This window comes from Scomber scombrus, chromosome 15 (assembly GCF_963691925.1).
Source record: "Scomber scombrus chromosome 15, fScoSco1.1, whole genome shotgun sequence".
In the NCBI taxonomy this organism is placed as follows: Eukaryota; Metazoa; Chordata; class Actinopteri; order Scombriformes; family Scombridae; genus Scomber; species Scomber scombrus.
The window spans coordinates 26,099,748-26,115,199 of record NC_084984.1 but is presented as its reverse complement, the minus strand read 5'-3'; the positions used below and the strand labels follow the sequence as shown (position 1 = coordinate 26,115,199).

Here is a 15,452-nt window from a genome sequence, read left to right as displayed (position 1 = left end):
TCTCCCTGTAGTGGAGTGCAGCTTTCATAGGACTATAAAAAGTACCTTAGGGCCTAGATTCACAGATTTTGTGGGTCTATTAAACAAAGATGGAACTTGTATTAACTTCAAGGAACTTGAAGAAGAGGACAACATAGAGAAAATGGAGGGAAGGTCCTTGTAACTTCTCATGCAAAGGCGATGCCACCAAACACTCTCTCTCTGCTCTCTGAAACATAAATGAAGGATTAATCACCCATTTATCAATGACAGAGATATCTATGAATGCAAAATACATCTGTGGTTAAAAATTCTATATAGGGACTAATGATAAAGGGCTGGATCAAAAATGGCCCCCTCAACACTATGAAGGGTCAGAATATGAACAGTATGTAACGGTTAAACAATCCAGGTAAATGAAATGAAAGTATTGCTGCCTTCATGAGGTTATGTTTTAAACATGGGAATAAGAGTACACAGTATGTTAGCTATGGAAGTAGACATAAATATAAAACTGTTTTCCTTTCTTTCAAAAAAAAATGAATGATTTTGATTTATCTGCTTTTTAGTGTTATGTAGAGGAAGGAGAGTAGATATCAGAGATAACTTCTAGGACTGGTACTATACTAGTGCTGACATGATACTTTAGGTTCTGCAGTACCCAAATTTACTTTGAGGAATAGTTCCTTCTATTCATTTTATTAAATATGCCACAGTTCTCAAATGTTGAAGGAAAATTACAGTTTATTACAACTTGGTTTTTATTTTAATGGCTTTGGACATCAGTTCCATCAGTTGTGATAACATTGTACTCACTGATGCCATTGCTGAGATCTGCAGATAAAATCAGGTCCAATGGGGCAACAAACATGAGTGACCAGGTGATTGTAAACAGTTTATGCATTCAAGCAATTTGTTTTGGATCTTGGAGAGTGTTTGTGTTTTTGACCCATTGGACCTATTTTTAGTGATGTTGTGGCATTCTGAGATCTGAGCAATGACTTTGGTGAGTACAATGTTATCAGAACTATGAAATTACAGCAATAAGCTTTACAAGCAGGAGTGATTTGTGTAGCAAGTGATTTTGGAACATTTTAGATCTGAGTTTCAACTCTCAGGCAAAAAAAAAATGTAATCTATACTTTTATGTACAATTAAAATTCTCTGAAAAATAAGCTAAAACTGAACATAAACCACAGATAAGACAGTAAAGGATACAGTTTAAATGCAGGTAGGCTACAAAATATCTCTCATAAAGCATGAGGTCTCAATCAAGGATACTAAACATGATTTTAAGTAGCAAAAATGAAGAGACCAAGTGCTCACTTAGTTTCAATAAGACCAGTGAACCTTAAGGTGCTTTTGAAGATAAAAACATAACTGAAAAAAACAAAAAACATTCTTCAGGTACTGTGGAAGAGCCCTTATTTAGTCGAGTGGGACTTTCTGGGACTCATTTATCTATTTCTAAGGTGCAAAAAGAAAATAATCTAAAAGGAATCAAAACTCCAGCAACTTTATTGTTAGACCAACACCTTTCGACTTGTGACATTCATCAGGGTCATCATGAAACTTAGGTAGGTATGAATGAGGCTTCATACCTTATTTTATTATTGTTTGTAAGTTGTTTCATGATGACACTGATGAAGGACACAAGCCGAAAACGCCTTAGTCTAACAATAATATTGGTGACCAGTCTTGACCTCATCAGTGTGGAATTTTTTTATTTGAACTTTTTTATTTTTTAAAAATAGGTAAAAACCCAGATAGCATGTCCATGTGGGCTCCATAAGGCGGCAAATATGGGTCCCAATTGGGTTTTTCCACAGTTTCCATGTTGGCACTACCTGTGTTTGTCCATATGGTCTTCAAGTGGGTTCTGGCTGGGTTTCAGGTAGGGCCAAACTGAGTAAAACCGATGTAGGCCCCATATGTTTGCCCATGTGGGGTCTATGTGGGATCAGAATGGACCTTAAATAGGGCACCTTTAGCCAGCCCAAGTGGGCTTCACATGTAGGGCCCATGTTTCTGAAACAATATGGGGCCCTTATAATTTGCCCTGTTTATGCCCATGCCCACTCAGTACCCATGTAGTGCGCATTTAACCCATGTGGGGCCCACATGGATGTATTATTTCCACCCTGGTGACGACCCTTTGAGTGCCTGAAGAACATTTTCTTTTCTATCATTTTAAATAGATTCGGTACATTAATAATACAGAGGTTTAGTTAGGTAGTATTCTTTTATGATATGAGCATCATTATGGCAGTGTAAACCTCTGAAACCAAATGGACATAACCAATACAATCCAAATAAAATCCAAGTTGTATAAGAACTATCAAACTAGCTGTACAAGAACTTTGCCTCAAAATGGGCAAAAGGTTCGATAACCTTGATGGAACTATTGTATCTGATAGAAGTATAAGGAATAAGCTGGATCAAACCAGGTGGTACTTGACAGTTTTTGATCCTCAAATTCAAAGTATGGAGTTTTAATGTTCCTGTGTCTTCCGACTTCCCTGAGATCCAACCTTATTATGTCAACATAATCTTTAAGCAATCAGAAAATTTGACACCCACAATGTTCCTCTCCTTGTTCGTCTTCGTCTTCGTCTTCGTCCTCCTCCTCCTCCTCCTCATCCTCCTCCTCTTCTTCTTCTTCCTCCTCCTCCTCCTCTTCTTCTTCAGTGTCTACATCCTCGGCTGCAGTCTTGATCATCTTCCAGCTGAGAGCCCATTCGTTCTCTGGCATGGCGTCTTCTTCGTGCATCAGTCCCAAGTATCTTTGACACCGGTGCTCGGTGGAGAAATAGACCACAAGGTCCTCCTCCTCTTCTTCTTCCTCCTCCTCTGCCTCCTCTTCTTCCTCCTCTTCTTCTTCTTCTTCCTCCTCCTCCTCCTCCTCCTCCTCCTCCTCCTCCTCCTCCTCCTCCTCCTCTTCCTCCTCTTCAGTATCTACATCCTTCACTGCAGTGTTGGTCATCTTCCAGCTGAGAGCCCATTCATCCTCTGGCATGGCGTCTTCTTCATGCATCAGTCCCATGTATCTTTGATTTTGGTGTTCGGTGGAGAAACAAGTCACGTCCTCCTCCTCTCCCTCCACCTCCTCTTCTTCTTCCTCCTCCTCCTCCTCTTGTTCACCTTTTCCTCTGTAAACAACCGCCACCATCCACGACTGCTTCCAGGAGGAGAAGGTGTTCAGTCTGTGGAACTGCCAATGGAGCGGAATTCTCAACAGCTTTTCTTCTTCTACTCCTTCTTCTTCTCCCTCTTCATTTCCTTCTTCTTCATCCTCCTCTTCCTTCTCTACAACATTGTCCTTCTCTGTTACTTTATCTTTTTTGTCCTCCTTTTCTTCTTCCTCCTCCTCCTCCTCCTCCTCCTCCTCCTCCTCATTATCTACATTATGTTCCTCTTCATCTTCTTCATCTTTGACTGCCTCCTCTTTCTTGTCTTCTTCTTCTTCTTCTTCTTCTTCTTCTTCTTCTTCTTCTTCTTCTTCTTCTTCTTCTTCTTCTTCTTCTTCTTCTTCTTCTTCTTCTTCTTCTTCTTCTTCTTCTTCTTCTTCTTCTTCTTCTTCTTCTTCCCTCCCTACATTCCCCTCATTTGCTTTTTCATTAGAAGACACATCTTTGTCTTCATCCTTCTCTGTGTTTTTGTCCATGTTGTTCTTTTTATTGTCTTCCTCCTCCTCCTCCTCCTCCTCCTGTTCCTCCGCCTCCTCTTCTACCTCATCTTCCTTGTGCTTTTCAGTTTTTGTTTTGTCCTCCTCCTCCTGCTCCTCCTCTTCTTCTTCCTCCTCCTCCTCCTCATCAATGTTATCCTTTTCTTTTACTTCTGCATCCTCCTCCTCTTCCTTATCTTGTTCTTCCTCATCTTTCTCATCTACTTCTTCATCCTCCTCCTCCTCTTCGTCCTCCTCATCCCCTTCTTCTCCTTCTCCTTCTTCTTCTTCTTCCTGTCCTTCACTTTCTTCCTCTTTGTCCACATCTTTCCTATTGTCCTTACTTACTTCCACCTCTTTGGCCTTCTTGCTTACTGCTTCATCCTCTTGTATTTCTATGTCCTCCTTGTTGTCAACTTCTTCATCTTCCTCCTCCTCTCCCTCCTCCTCCTCCTTCTGTACCTCTTCACTTTCCTTCTCTGTGTGTATCTTGTGTGTTTTCTCCTTCTTAACTACTTCCTCCTCTTTTTCATTTACATCTTCTTCTCTCCTCCTCCTCCTCCTCCTCCTCCTCCTCCTCCTCCTCCTCCTCCTCCTCTACTTTTTCAGCCTTCTCCTCATCAACTCGTTCTTCTTCTTCCTCCTCGTCCTCCTCTTCCTCCTCCTCTGTCTGCTCCTCCTCCTCCTCATCTACTTTTTCAGCCTTCTCCTCATCAACTCGTTTTTCTTCTTCCTCGTCCTCCTCTTCCTCCTCCTCTGCCTCCTCCTCCTTCTCCTCCTCATCTACGTTTTCAGCCTTTTCCTCTTTATCTACTCGTTCTTCTTCTTCCTCCTCCTCCTCTTCCTCCTCCTCTGCCTCTTCCTCCTCTGCCTCCTCCTCTGCCTCCTCCTCATCTACGTTTTCAGCCTTCTCCTCTTTATCTACTTCTATGACCTCCTCTTTGTCAACCCTTTCTTCCTCCTCCTCCTCCTCCTCTTCTTCTTCTTCTTCTTCTTCTTCTTCCTCCTCCTCATCCTCCTCTTCCTGCTCCTCCTCATCTACTCTCTCAGCCTTCTCCTCCTTTACTACTTCTACAACCTCCTCTTTGTCCACTCCTTCTTCGTCCTCATCCTCCTCCTCCTCTTCTTCCTCCTCTTCCTCTTCCTTCTCCTCCTTCTCCTCCTCATCTACTTTGTCAGCCTTCTCTTTATCTACTTCTATGACATCCACTTTGTCCACCCTTTCTTCTTCTTCCTCCTCCTCCCCCTCTTCTTCTTCTTCTTCTTCTTCTTCCTCCTCCTCCTCCTCCTCATCTACGTTTTCAGCCTTCTCCTCTTTATCTACTTCTATGACCTCCTCTTTGTCAACCCTTTCTTCCTCCTCCTCCTCCTCCTCCTCCTCCTCTTCTTCTTCTTCTTCTTCTTCTTCTTCTTCTTCTTCTTCTTCTTCTTCTTCTTCCTCCTCCTCCTCCTCCTCATCCTGCTCCTCCTCATCTACTCTCTCAGCCTTCTCCTCCTTTACTACTTCTACAACCTCCTCTTCGTCCACTCCTTCTTCGTCCTCATCCTCCTCCTTCTCTTCTTCCTCCTCTTCCTCTTCCTTCTCCTCCTTCTCCTCCTCATCTACTTTTTCAGCCTTCTTCTCTTTATCTACTTCTATGACATCCACTTTGTCCACCCTTTCTTCTTCTTCCTCCTCCTCCCCGTCTTCTTCTTCTTCTTCTTCTTCTTCTTCTTCTTCTTCTTTTTCTTCTTCTTCCTCCTCCTCCTCCTCCTCATCTACTTTTTCAGCCTTCTTCTCTTTATCTACCTCTATGACCTCCTCTTTGTCCACACCTTCCTCCTCCTCCTCCTCCTCCTCTTCCTCCTCCTCCTCCTCCTCCTCTTCCTCCTCCTCCTCCTCTTCCTCCTCCTCCTCCTCCTCTTCCACCTCCTCCTCCTCCCCTTCCTCTTCCGCCTTCTTCTCCTCCACATCTACTCTCTCAGCCTTCTCCTCCTTAACTACTTCTACGACGTCCTCATTGTCCACTTCTTCCACCTCCTCCTCTTCCTCCTCCTCCTCCTCCTCCTCCTCCTCCTCCTCCTTCTCTTCTTCTTTAGTGTATAAATACTTGGATGGAGTCTTGATCATCTTCCAGCTGAGAGCCCATTCGTTCTCTGGCATGCCGTCTTCTTCATGGATCAGTCCCAAGTATCTTTGACTCCGGTGCTCGGTGGAGAAACAAGTCACGTCCTCCTCCTCCTCCTGCTTCCTCCAGCGACAGATTCTCCACGAGTCTCTCCAAACCTGCCACTCCTCTCCCTTTATCTCCTTTTCTTCTTCCTCCTCCTCTTGTTGTCCACCTCCTCCTCTATGAACAACCGCCACCATCGACGACTGAATCCACGAGGAGAAGGAGGTGTTCAGTTTGTGGAACTGCAGATGGAGCGGGACATCCAGCTTGGGTTTGACTCGTCTTCTCAACTTCACCTCATCCTCCTCTTCATTATCTTCTTCGTCACTTTCCTCCTCCTCCTCCTCCTCCTCCTCTTCCTCCTCCTCCTCTTCCTCCTCCTCCTCACTGTCCACTTCTTCATCCTCCTCCTCCTCCTCCTCCTCACTGTCCACTTCTTCATCCTCCTCCTCCTCCTCCTCTTCTTCTTCTTCTTCTTCCTCCAGTGTCTCATCTAGTTCGTCCTCTCCTGGTGGGATCCATACTTTAGGAGTCCTCCAAGCGTCCATCCACTCTCTGTCTGTGATCTCATCATCAAGCTGTGATGTAAGAAGGAGGGTCAAGCTTTTACGTCTCCTTGTCAGCATGTCACTGTGTCGATGATGGGCTGCCAGTGAAGGCATGCGCCACCTGTGGGCACAAATTTAGTATTGGTTAACTATCTGTGATTTTATATAAAGGAACAGGTAACATCATTTTAAATATTTAATTTAATCTGGGGAATCATGTCAATCAGGAACCATTTCATTTATTTTTTTTAATTCAGTAATTAGCATTCAGTCAGTTCAGTAAAAAAAATAGTGCAAATGTCATTTCAAATGACATAAAACCAACAAAAATGCAAAATGTACATTTTAACAAACCTGATGCTGCTTTTAAAACTAGTTTTTAAGTTATGTTTAAATTTCTCATCTTGCCAACCCTTATTTGTCACTGACCATTAATACACAAAATTATGTCTTGTAGAAATATTAGTTATATAATTCATGTCATGTGAAAAAAAGATTAAAACCAAGAAACAGACTATCCCTTCTGTTGTCCTCGTGTCAATTTTTACCCAGGAGGACAACAGGCATTAACTCAAAAATGAGGTATAGTTTCTTTTAAAAGAGGCTTATTGACCATAATTTCCAAAAAATATATGTATAACCTGTGGTAATAAGTTGGCTACAAAGGTCAACTTGTAATTTTTAAACAGCTTCCAGACTGGGTCAATTTTGACCGAGGATGAAAAAAAGTTGCATAGATGAGGGTTATTATCATTTTAGGAAAGTTATAGTTAATTTGCATATTGTGTAAAATGAAAATACTTTGCTCAAAGACAAATAGCAGCTTTAATCCCAAGTACAGTTTTCCACAAAGCCTTCAAAATGACTGACCGAGTTCCATCTATTAAAACTATGAAGGCAGAATTGGTTGCTTTTGACTGGGGTCACATACATTGGTATTTTTAAAAGGACTAATTAAAACAGATTTCATGAAAATAGGAATGATAAAACAAAGCACCTGTGAGAAATTACCAAAACTATACCTTTTGGGGTCTGCAGGCACCTCAGTGAGTAGGGTTAAGGATAAAAGAAATACACCTTTCAAAGTCCAAAAGAATAACATGAAGAATGGGACAGTCACCTGAACTGCTGCCTGTATCCCCAGCAGGAGCTCCAGTTCTTTTCACGTTCTTCTTCTTCATTTGGAGAAGCTCCAGATAGCAGCCAGGACTTGTTCCACCCGTCCAGGGACACATCGTTTATCTCTGTGATCACAGAGGTGGCTGTGTTTGGCGTACTGTCATGTGTTGTGTCTTCAGATTTGAATTGTACCCCAGAGAGTTTCCATGCATCCTCCCAACCTGAGGGTGCTTCCTGAAAAAAAACAAACATTAGAGTTGATGAGATGGGATGATAGGAAATAAATGTGTCTCCCGGTGATTCAACGTACAAGAACGATCTAGCTATTGACCATAAGTAAATAACTGTAATGATGTTGATGATGATCCCCACCTGCTCCATCAGTTGCTGTACTTCATCAAACTTGTTGCTGACATTTTGTGGGTAATCAGGCCAACCACAATCCCAGTTCTTTTTCTGCTGTCTGTAAGCAAAGTTAATAAATTTCCAGGTGCCAGCCCAGGTAGGAAGACCATATTCATCTAGGGTAATTCTGGAAAGCAGTTCCCTGTCGAACAAAATCTCCCACTGGAACTGTTTCTCCTCTGAGTGATCCGATATGGCCAGACCCTTCACCTGGAAACAAGAACGATATAGAAAGAATGTGGCTTACAAAATATTGCTTGATCCCTTTGTGCTGAAGGGCATTATTATCTCACAAAGCAATAAGAAGCATAAAGCATATTTGGAATAAGCATATTTCTTTGCATGTCTGAAATGGTTACTGGTTTTCCAGAGTTACACTTCCTGATATCTGTTGTTGCACATAACCACTAAAAACCAGTACAGTAAGTTTATAAGAAGACAACATTAACCTCAGATTATCATGGTGGTCATAGGAGCTGTAGTTGGAGTGTTTCTTCCCATTGTGGTGATGATATGTACACTAAAATACAATATCACCATTGGATGGATACAACATGACTGGATCTATCTGTAAACTGAGCAATGGTTTTAGTCTATTTTCATGTAAAGCCATCAGTTTGTGTCATTCTACCTGTTTCCAGGACTGAATCCAATTGTAAGGACAAGATGTCCTTTCAGTGATCGATTTGTATCCCTCTGGTTTGTACTTCCTGCTGTTAGGCAGCTCTATAGTTGTGAATCTCACAATTCTGGCTTTTGGTTCTTTAACCTTCAGGTAAAGATACTTTGGAGGTTTCAGGCTCTTCCAGGACTCTCTCCAGCATATCCGGAATACATCCACCTCTACTCTGCGTGGCAACAGAGGTTTGGGTGAATCTGCTCTCCTAGAAGGAGTCTGAGGTGGAGGCTCAGGTTTAGGTTTGGGAGGAGGAGGAGGGACAACTTTGAATTTAATTCTTGGCTTGTTTTTTTCTGCTTCATCTTTGTTGGCGAGTTTCCTGAAGTCCGATATGCCTCCTTTTGCGTTGTCTCCATTGACCAGTGTCCAATGATAAGTCCACTTTGAGAAAAGTCTGCAGATATAAAAAATAAACAAATCATTTGATATAAAATCAATCTAGAGATTTAGTCAGACCTGTACTAATTTAGAACATAACTACTCATTGAAAACATAGTGAGTGACTAAGTATTTCTAGAGAGAAGTTGGCTCTTTTTAAATGGGAGTCAGTTGGAGCCAGCATCGAGTGGCATTGCACTTGCACTTAAGTTCCTCCACATTGGTTTTAGCTTTAAGCTGTGGAAGTTGCTGCTTGGACCTGATGTGGCACCCGAGTCAGACTGGGTCCAAATTACAAACTGTCTAATTGAGTCTTAGTACGGTCTTGTTTTACTGCCATACACCTTGGGTCTGTGTGTACATCCAATGGTACGTCTCAATCACAGCAGAAGAGAATATTTGGGGAAAACAGTGGTCTATGTAAAAATGTCAAAATGAATCAATCTTTATTTGTATAGCGCCAAAGCATAAAAAAAGTAATTTTAAGGCCCTTGACACTAGACCATACTCTTAGTAAGTTTAAATTAAAGAGACCCAATATTCCCACATGAGCAAGCACTTGGCAAAAGTGGCTACGTCACTGTGTATAACACAAGATAACTACAAACAATGTTTATTCTCACGTTTTAACAGAACTTTTCTCCTTCCGTTCCTCCTCCTGTTTACACTCGTCTGCTATGTTTTGAGCTCTCTTCTCCCATTGGTCTCTCAGCCGCCCGTTGCCGAAAGACCTCTGCTCCTTTTTCTTTGACAACATCCTGTTGCCTAGGAGACACACACAAACAAACAAACAAACAAACAACAAACAAACAAAAAGTAAACATCAGAAATTACAACAGCCTTGTTACTCAGACTGTAAAATACAGTTTATCGAGCTAATTTAAATCTACCCATGGTTATCTACGGTGTGTTCACGTGCTGGTGAAGAAACCGGCTAATTATTTCTGCGGGTGGTTCTGTAGGTTCATCCCTACAAGTCACACCTCTGACATTACACATCGTCATTCAATATAACATTATTATAAAAATATAAACTATAGCTGCTTAAGTAATGTAAGTTCTGAAACAATGAGTCAATTAACTTTTAGTCGACAAAATTAACAGTTGGCCTGACAAGACAAGACAAGACAAACAAAGACCCAAGTTTGGACTCAGGCAACTTCTGATGGGCATTTTTGAAATAGTTGATAAAGATTTGATTAATTGATAAGGAATATGACCATTAATTGCAGTCCTATCTGCTTTTATTCAGAGAAAATTGATATTGCATGTCAATTCAGTGCAGGCTTTTTACATTACACAAGACTTTATGGGTAACATTAAGGCCATACATGGTCAGATTCCTAGCTCCATTTTTGGATATGTTGGTGCTTTATGAGCCACAATGCTGCACGAGATCTTCAGACAGGAATCTTTTAGTTGTCTTATTACCAACGGGGACCAGGCCTTTTCAGTCCAGGCCAGTCAGCTGTGGAACTTGCTACTTGAGTATCTCAGGCAAGCAGAATTGGTTTCATCGTTAAAATCACTTATGCAAGGGCCTTCTTATTGTTTTACTGAATGTATTTCTCATCCCCATCCCATCTATATGCTCCTTTTTTAATTCTATATTTTATGGCTTTGTTTATTGTTGATTTTAATGTTTTATGATATTACTGTATAATCTTAATTGCTTCTACTTTTTACCATCTGCTGCTAGTTTTCCTTGTCAGAACTACAACTTTTTCTCTTTCTATGTTTTATTTAATTTAAAGGAAAGCACTTTGTAACATTGTTTTGAAATGTGTTATAAAAATAGTATGTCATGCCCTCCACTTCTGCTTTTCTAGTCTGTAGTCTCTCTCTCTCTCTTTCTTTTTCTCTCCCCCCTTCCTTGTGTGTCTGTGCTTAATTGCAGGAGTGGAGACAGGTGTCCAGGTGTCAGTTCACCAGCTGTCATCAATCATGATTAGTCCTGCGTGTATATATACCTGGTTCAGCCTACACCTTGTCTTCAGATTGTAGACTCTGTGAACACAGTCATGTTGCTAACCCTCCTTGAATAATATGGTTTTGCCTGAAATCTGTATTTTGTTAATCCTGTTTTTCTGTGCCTGCAATTTGCCTCCACTTGACCCTGTCTCCTCTGGCAGAGAGCAGATTCCTCTCTGCCCGGCTCCCCTCAGAATTCGCCTGTCCTGCTTGGCCCATCTCAATGCCACAGTTTCAGGTCCAGGTTCCAACTGTTGCCTCAGTCCCCCCTGCTACCTACCGAGCAATAAAACTATCATTCAAGACCACTGACTGCCTCCTTCCTCAGTGTTTTGCAATTGGGTTTGCAATTAGCCTAGCCCCATAACACTGTAATATAACTAAGCAAAGTGTACAGGCATATAAAGAAAGCAAATTCACTTTGGAAAATATCCAGTACAAGAGAAATTCTTTGAAAGGAATCTTCATTCACAGTCCTAAATAAGCATTCAATATTCAAACCAAATCCTCCAACTGCTCGACTCAGTCTTACTAGATAACAAACAGGTTGTCTGATCTATAAATATCTAAAAAAAAAACTAAAAAAACACTAACATTTAGATGGATCTGTTAGTTTGGGTCCAGTTCTCAATGTAATGTTTTGAAGATGAAAACTGACATGAGATGACTAGTGTCACTGTAATTAAACACCGCTCAGCAACACACATGGCCACAAATAACAACAACAACAACAACAACACACAGCTGCTCTGTGATGATAAAATGATGATGATTTTAAAATGATGAATACCTCATTATTCAAACCTGCATTCACTATTATTTTTTTGGCCACTTTGAGGCAGTGGAAACAAGTAGTGAACACAATATTGACATATCACCTTTTAAGCTGATATGCTGAACTTATTAGCATTAGCACGTATGTCCACATCCAGTAGTTATGAAGCAACATTATCCTTCATTTGGAGTCATGTTTCTCGCAACCTGACAAATATTCACTTTCTTATAGCTCTATTTTTGCTCTCTACCAACTCCTGAGGGAAATATCTGGCTCTTTAGCAGCTAAATGCTCCACTATGTTCACCAGCTAGACTATAGGTAATTGTGTCTCTTTGTTGTTTGGTGCTGAGTAGGTAGTGTATAGCTCATTCATTGAAAGCAGCTGCCCAGACAACTAAACAATTAGCCAGAACTCATTATAAAGCTCTCTGAAGCTGATAATTCTCTGTAGGTTCATCACACCTCTCAAATTACACACTGTCACTTGATACATTATTACAAAAAATATTTATCTTTCTTTCAAAAATCAAATGTGAATGATTTTGGCGATTTACTTGTTTCTCAGCTGAATTTCAGATCTCAAATGTCAGACATAAACACATAAACATGACAAAATATTTACTGTGTGATTATTTCTCTGCCAGTTGTTTTAGTAATAAACTTAAACCAGTTGAAAATGATTTTCAAAACTGTCGGGAGGATTTTGACTAAAGTTAATGGACTGAACCTGTATTTTTCCTTATGTGAATATGTTAATATAGACAAGCCACTAGGCTATAGTCAAAGGTCTGATAGAGAAGTGTAAAATTGAGGTCATGCTTTAATTCCTGTCTGTCTGGAGGATGGGCTCTGGGGCTTAGCAGTGTCTGTGTTAACAAATGAAGCTGAGTAGTGACAACAATTTTAAAATTAGGAAATTAGCTCAGACCTTTTCCAGCACCTCCCTGAGGGCCCCAATAAAAACTTTTGAGAATCCAATTTCAGGGACTTCAAAATGTTTTTTTTAAAACTATAAATACAGGCCTGAAATGGGTTATGGTAAAGTCTCTGCAGCTATGATACATGTATACATTTTTAAAACACACACACACAGATGCAATGATTAATAAAATAAAATTAATCGATTTGCCAGCGAGGCTAAATGTCCACATTTTCTGGCCTCTTTAGTCCTTTGTGACACTAATCCACATATCTTTGGGTTTGTGGTCTGTTGTGAACAAAGCAAGACATTTGAGAATGTTACCTTGAGCTTTGGGAAACAGTGATGGACATTTTGTCTACATCTTATAGACCAAACAACTAATCGCCTAAGCGAAAAAACAACAATCGGACTACTATAATGAAAATAATCTTCAGTTGCAGCCTTATTGAAGTTACTGACATTCAGCTTGTTGGCGAGCACAGCTCAGCTAGCAGTTACAAGTCTTTATGTGAAGATATGCTAATCACATCTCGGATCTCTACTGAACACAACGACATAAAACTGACGTCCTTCCTCTGTTTTTTTCTGACAGGCTTATTTTAAAAACATTGGAACATTCCTTACATAAAAGCGGTTAAATGTTAAAGCCAAGATTTCTTTGTCCAGGAGAGAGATACAAGATGTATGCAGTTTAGCTTAGCACGAGCTAGCTAGCTTTGTAACGTGATTCCAGATCTCTGTATCTGGTCTGGTGTGGTACTCATTGTCCACAAACAATTAACTAATCAGAGTTTTGGTGGTGGGATTAAGATTGGGGACGGCAGAGAAATATTGTGGCAGAATATGACAAAAAAAACATGGCTGAGACGGAAGCAGTTGTAGTTTGTTGCAATTTGGCTACCAGAAATAATAACTACTACAAAGTAGATTGGAGTATTATATAGCCCTAAAAAGAGATTATGAACCGGCAGAATATCTATCTACTGTCAGAGACAGAAAACAGAGACAGATCCTAACCGAGTACAGGCTCAGTGACAAACGAAAAAGGATGACACAAAAAACCATGCCAACCAAAAGAAAACGGAATATGTGGTCATTGTTCTAGAGGTTAGGCTGATAAAGGGATGCACTTCCTCCTACAATGTACAACAGTCAATAAAATGAAGACTTTTAACATGTTTAGTTCCAATACTTAGATTTCAAAGAGCTTAATGACCTCAAAGTTGACTCTCAGAGTTAAAAATACTCCTTGTGGAAGGAGACAGGACATAACTTGCTGCCCAATAGGTATCAACATGCCACAACCTGAATGACCCACACACACACACATACACATACACATACACACACATACATACACACACACACACACACCCACACATACATACACACACACATACACACACACACACACACACACACACACACACACAAATAAATAAATGCATAGGATATACTGTGTAGATATACATAAAAATAAATACATAAATATACTATTTGACTATATGACATTCATGCCAATAAAGCAAATTTGAATTTAAGTTGTCTGCTTTTCTACTTCGCTGGATCTAGTGCTAGCCTAGTACCTTCAAAACTAAAAAAACAAAACTCCAACACTGTTTTAAACATCTGATTTAAGACAAAGATTCTCAAATTATATAAGTTCACAACCTCAGGTGCCGTCCAAAGCAATCACGACTTACCTGATGTCTGTCTTTCTCTCTGAGTCTGTTTACATCCCCTGCTGTATCAGATAACACAATACATTAAGGTACGTGTCCACTATCTGTCTGTCTCTAATCTTTACAGTCGGTATATAGTTACCTGTCTATCTCTCACTCTCTGCCTGTCTGTCTTTAGTGGGTTTCTTTAAGCACTTTAAAGTCAGTTTGTCTTGTGTATTACTCTGTGGTGCTCAGACTTCCCTCCTTGCTATTTTTACATCACACGTTAACAGATCCAGAGCTGCTGCTCTAAATTTAGTGTTGGGGTGAGGCAACGGCAAGCATGAGGAGAGCCACCGGCAGCCTGGAAATGCAGAGAAGTGACATGAAATGAATGAAAACACAGAAGTGAAATCAATCCTTATTCAACAGGTGCAATAATATTTAACAGGGCATCTGTAAACTATCTGTTGACCAATCGTAAACCAGTGCTATGAGCTAACCACTTATCCTGAATGCTGATACACAGCAGGGACATTTTTTACTTTGACAATGATCCAAGTTGAAGCTCCACCTCCAGAGAAAACTTGCTCCACCTGGCAACCAGCCAATCAGTGTGAAGCAGATCTCGGTATAGATTTAGGGGCGTGTAGGATTCCTTTAGGAAAAGTCTGGTTCTTTTTCTCATAGACAGTGTGAAGTCAGGACAACTGGAGAACTTCAAGGTTTTGATGGACTGAAACTCACTTGGTTGTATCATCAGTACAAATGATAATATAATTAATATAATAGAATATATGATAGTATAATATCTGGTTGTTTCCCTTTATGCAAAAAAGCTGAAGGACAGCAGTCAACTTCAACTCAACAACACCCAAGCTGTATTTTAGAGTGTTTTCAAACCTGCACTGTTTAGTCCTGAATTGGTTTTCGTCCTTGGTTCAATTTGATTGGGTAGATCTGAACACAGCATTTGTACTTGAATGAGGACCAAAACAACCCCACCCAGAATGAGGACCAAAACAACCCCACCCAGACCATTAAAAGGAAATGTTCTCAGTTCACTCTGAAACGTATTCTGGGGTGGTTCATTTTTGATGGGAATGTGATCCAACCTCGATCTGACCCACTAAAAGGTGTATTAGACACATTCGCACCTTATGTCAAACAGGCTGGGCAGACCAACAGTTGTC

At 40.6% G+C, this 15,452-nt stretch overlaps 1 protein-coding gene across 1 annotated transcript; it reads right to left on the bottom strand.

Moving 5' to 3' along the window:
- Positions 1-5,973: 5,973 nt before the first annotated feature.
- LOC133994964 (uncharacterized) lies at positions 5,974-9,819 on the bottom strand. The gene is made up of 7 exons (XM_062434207.1): positions 9,816-9,819; positions 9,549-9,690; positions 8,500-8,941; positions 7,836-8,078; positions 7,465-7,697; positions 6,224-6,465; positions 5,974-5,999 (listed from the first exon to the last, which is right to left on the bottom strand). Exons 1-7 carry the CDS (start codon positions 9,817-9,819, stop codon positions 5,974-5,976), a joined length of 1,332 nt encoding a protein of 443 aa, XP_062290191.1.
- Between the last annotated feature and the right edge of the window lie 5,633 nt (positions 9,820-15,452).

Excerpts from the sequence above, each read along its gene's own strand:
- LOC133994964 (XM_062434207.1), bottom strand. Across the intron at positions 8,942-9,548 it reads GAGAAAAGTTCTGTTAAAAC|ACTTTTCTCAAAGTGGACTT; the intron begins GTGAGAATAAAC and ends TTATATCTGCAG. Across the intron at positions 6,466-7,464 it reads GGATACAGGCAGCAGTTCAG|GTGGCGCATGCCTTCACTGG; the intron begins GTGACTGTCCCA and ends TTGTGCCCACAG.